We start from the raw sequence: 14924 nt of genomic DNA, 5'->3' as shown, positions 1-14924 counted from the left end.
ATGTAAAACACCATAATGCAATTTTTTTAGACGGACGTCACGTGCTTCAATGCGCCGCTGCTGCCTTAAATGATGCCTGCAGCGGTATCCTATAACGGATAGAATAGCAGCCGTTCTTTAAGCGCATCAATTTTATCTTGAGTTGTAGGGTTATATATATTTATACTTACTTTAGTTTCTTTTATTCTGTGGCAAAACTCACAATGCAGATAGCCTGGTCTGTCTGCTCCATCAAAGTAAGACGAGAAAGCACTGAATATTGGCACCATCTTGGCCAGAGCGTTAAGTACAGGTGCACGCGCATGCACCCTAACTGTGGAGCGATCGGTATATTCTGTGAATTCACTGATGGCGGCCGCGGTCACGGCGGCAGTTTAGTAGAACTTGCAGCTGACTCCGCTACCACCTGTGGAATGGTTGCCCCGAAAAAGTATCTGACCAGCGTCGCTGGGCAACCAACTCCGCTGTTAATAACGTGTCAGGCGCTCCCGGTGCCCGTTCCTTGAAGAAAAGAAAAGCCATGGCACGCACGTCAGCGGATAGTACATTGCTGGAGGGCTCACAAATTAATGTTGGCTGCGCACAAAACCAACAGAAGGCGCACTTGCATCAGCACTTCCATTTTTTTTTCCACTGCTGTAGTTGCCAACAATTTGAACGGCTTTCTTTAAGGAAGTGGCATGCATTGACGCACGCTTTCCGAGACAGATGCGCTGACGGTCTGTTCCGTGTGTCCCCCCCCCCCCCTCCAGCCGTGTCGTTTCTCGAGTACTGGAAGAGGAAGTCCGCCAGCCTGGCCCACCATTGGGACTGCATGGATTTCGAGGAGGAAGAGGTAGGCGAAACCACATCAGGTGCAACTCTGACATTCATGGCGTTCGCTGTTCGCATAGACAACACGCACGCACAACCGAGAGTGCTTGTGAAAGTAGTCCTGCACTTTCATGCGCGTTTGTTTAAACTGGCGACGAGAGAACGTTAACACCTCGTTTACAACAGTTAAATAAGACACACCACCGAGTGTTCAAGTTAACTTATTTTGCACATTTCCCTTCCGCGTGGGCAAGCGTGAAACCGTCGCACGTGGATGCTGCGTCGATTCAGCGTCTGCTCCCAGAAGCCAAAAGTGCTGCTTATAGGTTGTACTAGAACAGCGCTCCCAAATGCTGCCGCACGACTTGGCGCGGTAACACACATGCAGAAGCTCCGCCTCCATAGCTTTTCCTTCATTGCTGCAGTAAATTTCCCACAATTACAGTAAAGCTAGGCAGTGACAAGCAGGCACGGCCAAAGTAGTGGTGCATGCTCTTGATCGCCTCTCAGGTGCATCAATGACGTCGTACTTCAGAGACTTATAAAGACTTCCGCATCTAAATTGAGCTATATATAGTCTAAATACCGAGTGTTTAAGGTGTGCTGGGCGAGTACTGAGAGCGCTCACCAAACACGACCGCGCTTTTCCAAAAACCACGAACGCTCTATTGCTGGCGGTGCAGAGTACTTGAGTGCCTGGTAAAACCTACGCACGTCTAACACACACACTTATGATATCTGAGACAGAATACCTGAGAGCTCAAGGCTGAAGCATTCGCGATACTGAAGCGAGTTCTGTCTTTACTTCATCGGGTGTAACTATTCACATGCTGTTGACCATGCTGCAATGGAGGAGCATGCAACAATGCGAACGAGCGCGGGGTGTGCGCCTAAGCACACTTTACGGCAACTCGTAAGAAGGGAAATTACCAAAAAATAAGGAGTGAAGGACCCCGTGAGATCTGGAGATGAATACGCGAGGCATATATTGGTACTCCACATCTGGAATAGCAGGCTAGTTGCACGGCTACAGATTAACCTCTGAGAAGCGCCCCGACCTCTTCAATAGACATGTATTTATTTAGTAAAATAATAATACAAAGTAACGTTACGGTCATTCCTCGTTTTCTTTTGTCTTTTTCTTTTTTGCTTCATTTTTCATGACGGCCGAGTCAACGAAGACGGGCTAAGGAGAATTGAAAATTATAGATATCCTTAAAAAGAAGGCTGTATCAGCTAAACGTAAGAAAGTAAGATGTCGCATAATTAAAGGGTCGTTTACGACAGACTTGTTAAATCATAATGTTAATATACAATGATTGATATTTCGCGTTCTTGTTTAGACAGCCATATAGTATATATTTTAGCCGGCGTTTCTTGCTATTTTTAACAGGCCTGTCACAAGGGCTTTCAAGTGAGGCTAGCTTAGCAGGACTCTTTGAGGAACTATCAGGCATTATTTGGGATATCTTTAGCCATAGTGGAATTAGAAGAGCTGGTGATGCTTATAGAGTGCTGACTAACGGCCACGTCCTGTGTTATAAAGGTCTCCAAGATAAGAAGCAATACGGGGTAGGATTCTTAATCCATAAGGACATAGCGGGCAACATTGACGAATTCTACAGCATTAATGAGAAGGTAGTACAAAGGTACTACAAGCCTACACTCCAACATCCACTCATGATGATAATGAAGTAGATAAGTTTTATGAAGTTGTTGAATTAGCGATGAGAAAAGTGCAAACTCAGTATACTGTAGTAATGGGCGACTTCAATGAAAATGTGGGGGAAAGGCAGGCTGGTGAACAAGCATTTCGCAACTACGGCGTCGATTCTAGGAATGCTAGAGGAGAGATGCTGGTAATGAACACTTTCTTCAGGAAGCATAGCAACAGAAAGTGGACCTGGAAAATCCCTAATGGTGAAACAAGAAATGAAATTGATTTACTACTTTCTGCCGATCCCAGCATAGTGCAGGATGTAGAAGTGATAGGTAGGGTAACCGGGGTGCAGTGATCATAAGTTGGTGAGGTCTAGGATTCACCTAATTTTGAAGAGAGAATAAGTAAAATTGGCCAGGAAGAAACAGGCCAACTTAGACACAGTAACGGTAAAAGCAGATCAATTCAGGCTGCTACTTGCCAACAAATATGCAGCCTTAGAACAGATAGATGAAGATGACATAGAGGTAATTAATAAAACCGTAACTATAGGCTGGCTTCAGCGGCAGCAATTGAAGTGGGAGGTAAGTCATCAAGGCAACGAGTAGGCAAGCTCTCCTAAGTAACAAAGGACCTAATAAAGAAACGAGAAAGAATGAACATTTCCTACTCAAGAGATATGATAGAATTCGCGGAACTGTTAAAACTGATCAACAAGGAGAAAATAAGGGATATTCGAAATTATAACGTGAGAAAGACTGACGTGAAAAAGACTGAAAAACGGACGCAGTATGAAATCATTGAGAAGGAAACTTGGCATAGGACAAACCAAGGTCATCATCATCAGCAGCAGCAGCAGCAGCCTATTTTATGTCCACTGCAGGACGAAGGCCTCTCCCTGCGATCTCCAATTACCCCTATCCTGCGCCAACCGAATCAAACTAACGTCCGCGAATATCCTAATCCCACATGAAAATGGGCTCTGAATTTCCAGCTGGAAATGGTCTTTCCAGCCAGGTTTCCAACTGGAATTAGCCCTTCCAGCTGGAAATTTTCCAGAGCCAGCTGGAAATAGCTGGAAATGGCACTTTCCAGCTGGAAGTGGAATCCACCTCAGCTGGTCTTCCAGCTGGAAGCAGCACTTCCAGCTGGAAGTTTTCCAGCTCCAGCTGGAAACAACTGGATACGGCATTTTCCACCTGGAAACAGCGCTTCCAGCTGGAAACAACTGGGTAGAGCATTTTCCAGCTGGAAGTAGAATCTACCGACTGGAAAGTGGATGCTTCCCACTTGCATTAAGACATTTTTTATATCTGCAACATGCCCATATTTAGTCCTAGGTGGTGTTTGTATCGGAACAAAAGCTTTACTCTTGCAGCGGCAAAAGTTTTGTTTTTCTTCGTTTGTGTTGTGACAGCAATTGTAATTAATTGCATGAACTGCATGGAAATGCTCATCACTCAGGGTACCTTTGATGGCGATCGGGCTTGATCGGGATAGATTGCAATCGAAAGTGCCCTGTGTGATCGAGTTGCCAAAAAAAAAACATATTACCAGGAAAACCGCCACTTTTATTGAACCTTACTTATAGTAGACAAAAGCGACGCGCTCCTGATCGACACTGTTATCTTGCTGCATTGTTGACGTCATCTAGCGAGGAGCTTGCCCGATTGGTCATGATGAGCCGTTGCACACACAAATGGCTAGTGTTTACAGCATAGCAATTCCTTCCCTGGCTACCAAAAAAAGAGCCCTAACATGTGGCACCTTCAGCAGTTATCAGGCTGCAGTGACCGCTGCTCCTATCTTTTTCTTCCTGCGCAACGCCGCTACAATCGCCGCCATTTTTGTTGAATGCTTAGTAGCTTTAGTCTCGTATCTTGTCTTGATGTGCTCTTTTGACACTAATAATAAAATAATAGGCTCGTATTGCAATATTAGTAGTTCGCAGAGAAGCTCGGATTTTTATTTGAAGCAAACAGCAGCATTACAGATGCAGGCCGAATATATAAAATGTGACGACGCCACAGTGCCCCCAGTTTCGTACAGCACATGGCGGCAACTGTCACATAGCCGGGCAGTAAGACAACGTGAGACTTTCGGGTGTGCGTTAGTGATTGATGAACAAGTTTTATGAGGAGCCTGCATGATCTTGCACATGAAGTAATTCTTTTTAAACAGTTTCTTCTCTGGACGGCGTTACAAGTACAGGCAAGCGGATGTCAACGGTTTCTATTGCTGTAATATGTGGTGTTGTGGATTCACCAGTGCGGATCGAACAGCACCGTTTTCTCCAGCCCTGATTCTACCATATCGAGGTAATTATTTCACTTGTTTATGTTTTGAACGTAATTAATCTTCATTTTTATCCTGAAAGTTGGCACGCTCGAGCATGATATCATAGGTCCGTGCTGTACGTGATGTTCGTATGCAAGGTGATCATTTTTGTTTTACGGAATTTGTAGAATTCACCTGTGGCAGATAGCATAATTAATGTCGCTGAGCTGAATTATTCGAAGAGTTACGCGATTATTAGCACGCAAAATCGCAACAAAACTTCAGCTAATTATCAAAAATTGACAAATAACCTTCTTAACTAATTACCTTGCTGCATACATTGGAATTAACGAGTTGTAGCCTGTGAGTTTGCAAAATGCATCCACTTTAAATGAATTTCCAGAATTGCGCCAGTTTCGAGATATTATTTTCCAAAGTGTGAGACGAAATAAATAGGCGTTCCAGCTACTTTTGTGCTCCAATGCATAAAAGAGTGTTTTGATAAAAAAGTAAGTAAATCAACAGTGCACATTTACGGCGAATTTGACGACGGATATTTCCAACTGGTGTCATTCTGGAAGTTAAGTCCAAGTGGATACGCTTGGCAATCTCATCGGCTACAATTCGTAGATTGCTATATGTGCCGTAATGTAATAAATTAGGAAGTTGTTTCATTTTTTTACAATTAGCTGAATATGTGTTTCGATTTTTTGTGCAAGTAATCTCCACCTCTCTGGAGGGTCCAGCTCAAGGACTAAAATTATGGTATCTTCAACAGGCGATTTTTAAAAATGTATAAAAACTAAAAATTATCATCCTGTATATGCGAAGTGCTTGCCAGTTTGCTTAAGCCCCTTTTGTCTCCAATAGTCCACTTGGAAATAGTGCCATGCAATGTCTGTGCCCAATGTTGCGCATACACCTATGAAATACTAGTGTGTATGTGTCAATCTGCGCAACACAATATAAGCACATTTATGGCGTGCTTTCTCTGCAAGTGCGTGTTTGCAAACAGGCATTTAAATTGGTGCAAAACGACGATAACATAAAAAGACTGTCCCTCAAGCTCCTGCGTTATGCAGAAGATAAATGCTTCTTGGGAGGCTGTTGAGTTGCATCACACGCCTAGTTCAAAATACAAGTGAGCTCATTTGAACTCCACTTAGACTAAAGCTACAGTCAACGGTGCTAAGCAATTTAAGAATCACTGCATCGCTTCTGCAGCTCAGGTTGAGAGCCTTGCGAGAGCTCAGGTCGAGGCCTTGCGCCACATAAACTGTAGAAGGGGCTGTGATGAAGGTACACTATGGTACTCTCCAAAAGCTGTTGATACAATCCATCTGATTTTGGTAAAGGTCACTGTTTACTAGAACTGAGTGGATTAAAGTCATGACTGTATTAAATTTCACTCACTGTGTTTGAATATGTCTTTCAGATGGTGTACAAGGAGATGCAAGTGTATTCCACATCTTGAGGGAGATGCAAGATATGCTTCCGCGATCCTTGCTGCAGGTGTTCAAATAAATGATTTAAAGTTTCAGCACCGTGCTGCGTTGGCTGTGTGTATTTTGACTGGACCGGCTGGTCCTGCCGCCAATCACATTAGCAACTATAACTGTGACTTGCGACAGCGAGCTAAGATCCATGCGAGCTCTGGCCAGTTATTATCCTGCTTGATGCGAACTTACACCCTGGGATTTCACTTGGGCATGACTCAACACCAAAGCGGCTGGTCAATGGTTTAAAGCTGGAAATGTAGCAGGAAGATTTTCTGGCTCCAGCTGGAACCACTGAGCCTTCCAGCTGGTAGATTCTTCCATTTCCAGCTGGAATGTCTACTGGTCGCAGCTGGGAATGCAGCAGATTCTAGCTGGAAATTATGTGGTTTCCAGATGGAATGTGCACGCTTTCCAGCTGGAAATTATGTGGTTTCCAGCTGGAATCTGCATGCTTTCCAGCTGGGAATAAAATTATTTCCAGCTGGAAATTGCGTCGCTTCCAGCTGGAATTTTCCCAGCTTGGAAACATTTCCGGTTTCATAATCCAGCTGGGAATGGAAATGATTTTCACCTGGGATTTCATCGCCCCACCTAGTCTTCTGTGGTCCTCGACTGCGCTTCCCTTCTTTTCGTACCAATCTGTAACCCTAATGGCGCTACGGTTATCTAACCTGCGCATTACATGACCTGCCCACCTCCATTTTTTTTCTCTGAATGTCAATTAGAATATCGGCTATTCCCGTTTGCTCTATCATCCACACCACTCTCTTCCTGTCTCATAACGTTACGCCTAACATTCTTCGTTCCATCGCTCTCTGCGCGGTCCTTAATTTGTTCTCAAGCTTCTTTGTCAGTCTCCAAGTTTTTGGAAACAGGAAACATCGCGACCGTGACTATCGACCCGCGCAAAATATTCTTGGCCCCTTGATTTTTCAGGAAATCCTATAAAAGTGAACAACATGCGCAGGGGCACTGCTCTCGCAATATTCTGCGGAGAAACGAATGCGGCCTTTTCTACCCAAGGACTGCGAAACGAAAACAGGCGTGTTCCGCGTGTTCCTGATTCCTTTTTTTTTTTCTTTTACCGATTATGGGAGGGTATTATTTCCAGCACGCACGCGAACACTCACAGATATGTGGAGAGAGGGAACGTCGGTCTCACACAGATGGAAGCACAAATGTTTCATTGCGATTCTCATATTTTCTATTATCATTATTTTTTCCCCCTCTCATTCTATCTCTCTACGTTGTTGAAATTTCCATGCCGCCTAACGATCGAGCTACCCAACTCGGGCGCCAAAGCCCCCTTTGTATCCAATCAAAAAGAATTTCCGAAGTTCTATCTACGAACGTCAGATGTGGCATTTAACAAATTGTATTGTCCTGCTACGCATTTCGCGCCCTCTCTCTCTCTCTCTCTCTCTCTCTCTCTCTGCGGAGTTGTGCAATAAGAACGCCGGGAATCTGCGTTCCTCGAACCGCGCTCGTATCGTGTTGCCATCTGCCGCACATTCACTGCACCACCAAATTTAGTTTTGTTTTTTGCCGAGCAGATGGCGCCACCATTCTGCATTGAGCACGGTGCATGGTGGCACGGTGTATTCGTAGGGCTATGGTGTTCAGTAGGGCGCCCCGTCCCCGACACTAGTTGTTATACAGTTCGAGAACATTTCTGTTATTTGCTTGTGTGCACATTCCGTTCTATTCTATTCTGTTAAGTTCTTAGACATAACATATATCCTAAATAAGCAGTGCTGGAAAAGTACGCAATTTTAATTTTACCCTGCATATCGCAACATTCAGCAGTCGAATGCAGTTGACTTACTGCAGATTCACAGCAAAGTGCACAACAATTAACTGTACGCATCATCACTGCTCGTGGCGGTCAGACGTAACAAAACCACCGCCATGTTCCTTCTTTGCTTTCGGCTTCTTCTCAGAGGCCCTGATGAAAGAAACAGCACAATTTTTTCAGTTGGCTTTTCTTATAACAGTCTGCTCCAAGCCACAGTTCAGCGTTGAAGAAAGCATGCAGTAAACGAGACAGCGTTAAAAAATGTGTAGTGTTAGTGCATACACAGGATGATAATATTTAAGTTTTGTGGAGTTTTCGAAAGATAGCATGTTGCAGATAAGCCTAATCCTCCAACTGGATTAAGCAGGGAGGTGGACATTACTTGCGCGAGAAATAGAAAAACATTCAGCTAATTAACATAAATGTACTAATTATGTTATAAATTATTTATCTTACGACACATACTGCAATTTACGAATTCTAGCCGGCGAGCTTGCCAGGTGTATCCTCTTGGAATGAATTTACGGAATGACACCAGTTTGGAGATATGCGTTATAAAACTTGCCGTAAAAACGCACTATTGTTCTACTTACTTTTTTAACAAAACGCTCTTTTATGGATTGAAGCACCAAAGTATCTGGGACGCCCATGTATTTTGTTCCACACTTTGGGAAATACTATATCGAAACTGGTGTCGTCCTGAAAATTCATTTCAAGTGGATCCGCCTTGCAAGCTTCCCGGCTACAATCAATAAACTCCAATATGTGCCCTAAAGTAATTTATTAAGAAGTTAATTGGTGATTTTTTGTTAACTAGTTGCATATGTTTCCGATTTCTCGTGCTAGTAATGTCCGCCTCTTCAAATCATCCACCTCAAGGACAAGCATTACGCTATCTTCCACAGGCGACTTCTAGAAACTTCATAAAGCTTTGATAACCCTGTATTCAGGTTGCCCCAACTATCATGCACCATGATTTAAACATATACAAATGCCACGTAGCTAGACAGTACTAAGGTAATGTCTGCCGTCCCTTAGAGGTATTCAGGTTATCTTTGCATTGCGCTTAATTACATAATTCGTCTTAATTAATTCATTGAATTTTCAAATATTATAATTAGACGAAAAATTCCAATGAGAAAACTGTAGTACAGCATGGAAAATTCCCGATGCAGCTTTCTGTTGCCTAATACGTGCTTCATAAAAGCGTTTTTCCGATCGTAAATGAAGCCCGCGAATACGCGCAAAATTGCCGCGCGACTGCAGCCGCTCGAAAGTGAGACCTTAATTGTTAGCCTCGCTTACAAGTAAGATTGAGAACAATTGCGATCCACTGGAGTTTACTGCAGTCGCAAGTAACACGCAGTCTGTTGACCTCATACCGCAGGAGCGTCCTCGGCCCGAATTCGCTGCCAGAGCATCGCACGTCGAGCGCAACCCAATCACGGGGGCCAAGGAACCGGCCTTCCCCGCCCGTGTGCGCAAGCAGAGGGTCGCCGCTGGCGTCGCCATCTTGCTTCTCATGGTGGGTGCTGCACCTGCTCTTTGCACGACGGCGCATCTCCGGGCACTGCGCCTCCTCCAAACTAATGTCCCACCTCACACCAGCCTACCACTCAAAGTTCCCATTCATAGGTCCAACTCATTTTGGTTTTTAATTACAGAAGGGAGAGTGTCCAATCAGAACATGCTGCTAGAGCGTTGTAAAACTATCTAAGTACAAATCAATTAAGTGGAATAAGAATATACGATTGGTTACTTAAATTATCCTAATCTGGACGGCGTATCACTGCCTGTGACCCGAGCACTCATCAAATAATAGCACGCTGACATTTTTGCAACGTGGTCGGCGGGCTCGTTGTAACGACTCAGTGACCAAACGAGGGGTTTGTTGCATTCGATCGTAATTTGCCTAAACTTGCATGATTTAAGACACGCATTCAGACTAGCGTTGATGCAGCGACGACGAATGACAAGGCAGATAGAGACCCTTCAAAATAAAGGAAGACGCGCATGACATTCTGCTCAATGCAAGCTCAGACAGCTGATCCTTTCGTCGAATGTGTTGTGGCGCCTTAGAGGGGATACTAATGAATAGAACGAATTCATTTTAGACTGGTAGGATGTCCATTTTCACTGATTTGGGGGAGAAGATTGACTATTTATCATAGGAGAACTTGGAGGCCAAAGTTCCCTGTCTTGGACTTCTCGGCGAAAAGTGAGCGCTGGTATACATGTTATTGTGGCGTTACGGATTTCAATGTATTTGCGTGCTGCGTTCGAGCTCTCTTTGCACTAGAAAAGTTCTCGGACCGGGTTGGTCTGAATGGATTCTTCCAGGGCGATGCTTAATTGTTACAGACTGTCAAATAGATGACGTGACGGCGAGCTGGTGCAGTAACTGCAGCGCGGGCTCACATTTGTCGTTTTCGCATCCTCTCTGGTTTGCCTATAGCCTCCTCTTACGGCGGCATTTGTTTTTCAAGTTTGAAATTTCATTCTTGCGACTTCAGTATATAGGTGCGCTGTTGCATTTGCTTATGGAATACACATGAAGAACAGGTTGTAGCACCCTAAAAAGCGTCTGCTTTCGTTCAATGCAACTACACACGCCCAATGCACAATCTGGTGAGGCAGCCGATAGGGCGAACCATAAAAATCTCGTTAGGAGCATTGACTCGACGTTGCACGCGTCAAGTGGGTATCTGAAGTGGTCGTATCAACTACATATGAATGGCTCCCCTAACTCCATTAGGCTTCCCGAGCCAAGTAAATCCCATTCGACACGTGCCGGCTATATGTACATGCTTTAGTATGCGGAAAGCTGCCCACTGTGCCCGCTATGTACAGTGGTTAGTAAAACAATACATTTCCAAATGTTCTGCGAAAAGTGACATTTCTGTGTTGCTTGAGAATGCAAGTTGGATGCTGGCACTTGTGCTGCCCTGATCAGTACAGCCGAGTTCTGGCTTCGTTCATTTATCTATGCCTACTCATAAAAAGGCAAAGAGGCCTAACTTTTTGTGTGGAATTAACCAATTAACCCATGCAGGGTTAATTCTTTGTTTGGTCTATGTTTAGTTTCTGAGTGTGCGCAAGTGATTATGCGTGTCAATGCTGAGCAGAGTGCTTCAGAAATTAAGAAGAAAAGATTGCCGCAGGTGCGCTATACACACTGCACAATGCAACCGTTGTTCATCTCGGATGCATTGACCTGAAAGATACCCGCCGTGGTTGCTCAGTGGCTATGGTGTTGGGCTGCTGAGCACGAGGTCGCGGGATCGAATCCCGGCCACGGCGGCCGCATTTCGATGGGGGCGAAATGCGAAAACACCCGTGTGCTTAGATTTAGGTGCACGTTAAAGAACCCCAGGTGGTCAAAATTTCCGGAGTCCTCCACTACGGTGTGCCTCATAATCAGAAAGTGCTTTTGGCACGTAAAACCCCAAATATTATTATTATTGACCTGAGAGTGCGTGACGTATAGATGCACTCACGCCTTATCCAGGGAACACTGTACATATGCCACTGATAATGACGTAAAATAGGTTGACGAAAGCGAATCGCTAACCAGAACAATTGCGCTATGCACTGTAAACCAGTTTAACCCCTTCAGCGTGTTGTTCTGTGTCTATAACTGACAAACGCACTAACAAAAAAGGCATTTGCACAAACCAAAGCACACACTCATTGGGTGCGTTGAGTCGCCATAACACCCTTTTCTGCAAACGCTGCAAGGCATGCCATTACAGTGAACGAATGACAGCTCGAAAAGACAACTACGAGAATGCGACACACACGCGTGCTGTCAGACGACGCACGTCCTTTTCTTCTCACGCTGTTATTCGTTCATTATGGGTCAGAAAAAACAAGCCCCCCCCCCCCCCCCCCAGCAAGCCTTAACAGTGCCATTGCAACCATTCCTTAGTAGCCATGCACACACGCGCTATTCATTGTTGCACCTTGCTATTCCAGCGAATAACCGCAAGGTTATGCCACCTAAAAAGCGAACCAATAAAATCTAGTAGGTACTACAAGGACTAATAGAAGTCGCTAAAACCCGCAAAAAAAAAAGAACGGCAAAGCTTTTTATCTGTTTTGTTCCTCAGACTTACAATATGATACTACGACGGCCACAACACAACAGCACTTTGATATTGAAGCACCGCAAACACTTGGCGGAATAATTCTAACACAGAGCACACATATGCAAAAAACATTCGCATACAAACACTGCTAGCGCGGCCTACACCCATGTAAGGGCTCATATAGGCTCATATAGCCATGGTGTTTTGACCTGCAGTGCACTACCACTGGGAGCATGTATACATTCTACGCAATTAAAGAATAAATCTCCACAGAATGCTTGTTTCGATATAATCAGCTAAGAGGCACCTCAAAGCCATGCATGCCTGTTCATAAAAAATCACACTATCTGGAACCTCTTTCGACTAGAAAATTCCATTGATCAGCGCGGGGGCGATATGTACTCCGAAGAATGGTTACTTTGACAGCTCGTAAGACCCTTAGCAGCAAAAATGTTTAGTTTTTTTTTAAGGTTAAGAATATATCGCTACGGAAACTAAAAGCTTGTTTTGGTAACCAAAACAGCCTAACACCCACATTTTTGGAAATTTTTCTTTCGCAAGCAGATGTTTTTAGTGCTCGAAAGCTTCTTGAGAGTGTAGAGTGGTTTACAATGTATATATAACCGGGACATTTTATGCTGCAGCAATCATCCCCGACATTTTTTTTTCTCGAATAAAATCTTGGCTGCTAGTCCACGCTGTAAACCAATTTACAAAGGTTCTTAAGGGTATAAATTGGTCTATAACTCATAACCTTACACGCTAAGGGACCTAAGGGTGTAAATTATGGACAGAATTTCAGTGCAAGAGCATCTTCCCGACTTTTCGGGCAGCACGTTGTAACCGAGCGCCTGCGCTTATGTATGCTGCAGATTGCATTGGTGCTGGTGTTCATGGTGTCGGTGATCGTGTACCGAGTGCTGGTGTCGATCCCCCTGTTCCGGAGTCAATCGTTCAAGGGGCTCGCTTCGGTCATTGCCAGCAGCTCGGGCGCGTTCGTCAACCTCATCTTCATCATGATCCTCGGGAAAGTCTACGAACGACTCGCGTATCGGCTCACGCAGTGGGGTGAGCCACCTAGTTTTTCATATGCTAGCGTTTCGTTATTTCATGGGGCGAACCAATTGCAGTGTGACGTAGGTCTGCGTCGTTCAGTTGTCCTACTCCTAACGCCTATGCTTCCCATGCAGAAATGCACCGCACGCAGACGGACTTCGACAACAACCTCACACTCAAAGTGTTCCTGTTCCAGTTTGTCAACTTCTATTCGTCCATTTTTTACATTGCCTTCTTCAAGGGCCGGTAAGTTCGTGTATATCAGAGATTATTGGTCCTGGAAAGTGTACGCACTTGCCCATGCAGGTTCGTTGGTTACCCGGGAAAATATGGTCACCTTCTTGGCCTACGCAATGAGGAGGCAAGTATCGTAATAACCGTAAGTTGCCAAAACGCGATGGCGCTTCTTAACATGTGAAGTAAACTAACTGAACTTAGGCGGAGAAACATAATAAATCTCAAGGGGTTCGGAGTGTGGAATCGTAGCACGCGATACTGATTTAAATGTAATACCTGGGCTACTACGCGCAAGCAAAAGATTACGATGCCAAGCAGAGGTCATGCATTTTGGTTCGTCACTATGTTTTGGAAGTAGAGGAAGAAAAGTGACCACAAAAAATCGAAGTTTTAATTGCATAATGAAAGTATATCATGTCAGAGAAACTTCAGAGATCTTCTTGCACATGCATGGAATAAGATGCGAAAATTCGCGAAAGGAAGTATGGCATCCATCGCAACAAGGTCAATAGTACGCAGCATCAGTGTTAAAATTGCGCAGCATTTATTGAAACATTAACCGCATGTATTCCTTTGGTAAAATTTGAGGCATTTTTAATTTCTTATTGGAAAGCTGCGCTCAGGCAATACCAAACTACGCCTCAGTCAGCGCGCATTCAATATACCATTCCTGTATTCTAGTGAAAATCTTGCTTGTCTAACTCGTTTAATGCAATATTGCATACGGTGGGTTTAATATTGCGGCACGTGCAGCGGTCGCTCCGTGACTATTGCATTCTGTTGTTGAGCACGAGGTAAGGTTTCCATTCTAGGCCGGCAAGGCCATATTCCGATGGAGCGCAAAGGAAAAATGCGCGTGCACTGTGCTTTGGCCAGACGTTAAAGAAACCCCGGTAGTCAGTGTTAACCCGGGAGCCGTCCTCCATGGCATCTCCCATACGTTGATTTGGGAAGCTGAACCCCATCATGTGCGCAGACACATAGCGTCTGCACGTTCTATGCGGCCTCAAGGGATACTCCAAAATCTGGTTTAAGTTTACTTAGTAACTCCGTAGAGTTGCACCGTGTGCTAGGACCTTGTATAGCAGCACTGGTGTATAGTTTTGTGGGAAACATGGGCGCTCTCAACCTTTGTCGAAGATACTAGACTGGACCACACACTTTATACACGTTAGTTTCTATGCTCGTGTATGTTGTGTGCATGTGTATTGCATTATGTATTAATTCATTATTTCACATGCAGCCCTCGTGACCTGGAGCAACATCCTAGGCGTATGGCCACGCGTACATATCCACAATCCATCAAAGAACATTTCTCTCTCTCTCTCTCTCTCTCTCTCTCTCTATATATATATATATATATATATATATATATATATATATATATATATATATATATATATATACACACACACACACACACAAACACACACACACACACACACGCCCCATCAATAAACGAATCGGCTGCAGGTAACAATTAGCACTCGGATAGTGCG

At 44.4% G+C, this 14924-nt stretch overlaps 1 protein-coding gene across 7 annotated transcripts in view; it reads left to right on the top strand.

Annotated features, from left to right (window-relative positions):
• The window catches only part of LOC135898538 (anoctamin-7-like), a 117270-nt gene that overhangs the window by 87765 nt on the left and 14581 nt on the right, over positions 1 to 14924 (top strand). For all 7 annotated transcript variants that reach the window (XM_065427539.2, XM_070534594.1, XM_065427540.1 and 4 more), the window contains 5 exons: positions 753 to 835; positions 9432 to 9569; positions 13005 to 13200; positions 13323 to 13434; positions 13495 to 13549. In XM_065427539.2, the coding sequence (XP_065283611.1) occupies positions 753 to 835; positions 9432 to 9569; positions 13005 to 13200; positions 13323 to 13434; positions 13495 to 13549 (584 nt within the window). The remainder of the gene's footprint in view (positions 1 to 752; positions 836 to 9431; positions 9570 to 13004; positions 13201 to 13322; positions 13435 to 13494; positions 13550 to 14924) is intronic.

The sequence above is a fragment of the Dermacentor albipictus genome, chromosome 2 (genome assembly GCF_038994185.2).
Source record: "Dermacentor albipictus isolate Rhodes 1998 colony chromosome 2, USDA_Dalb.pri_finalv2, whole genome shotgun sequence".
Lineage (NCBI taxonomy): Eukaryota > Metazoa > Arthropoda > Arachnida > Ixodida > Ixodidae > Dermacentor > Dermacentor albipictus.
This window is presented reverse-complemented; position numbering and strand designations above follow the sequence as displayed.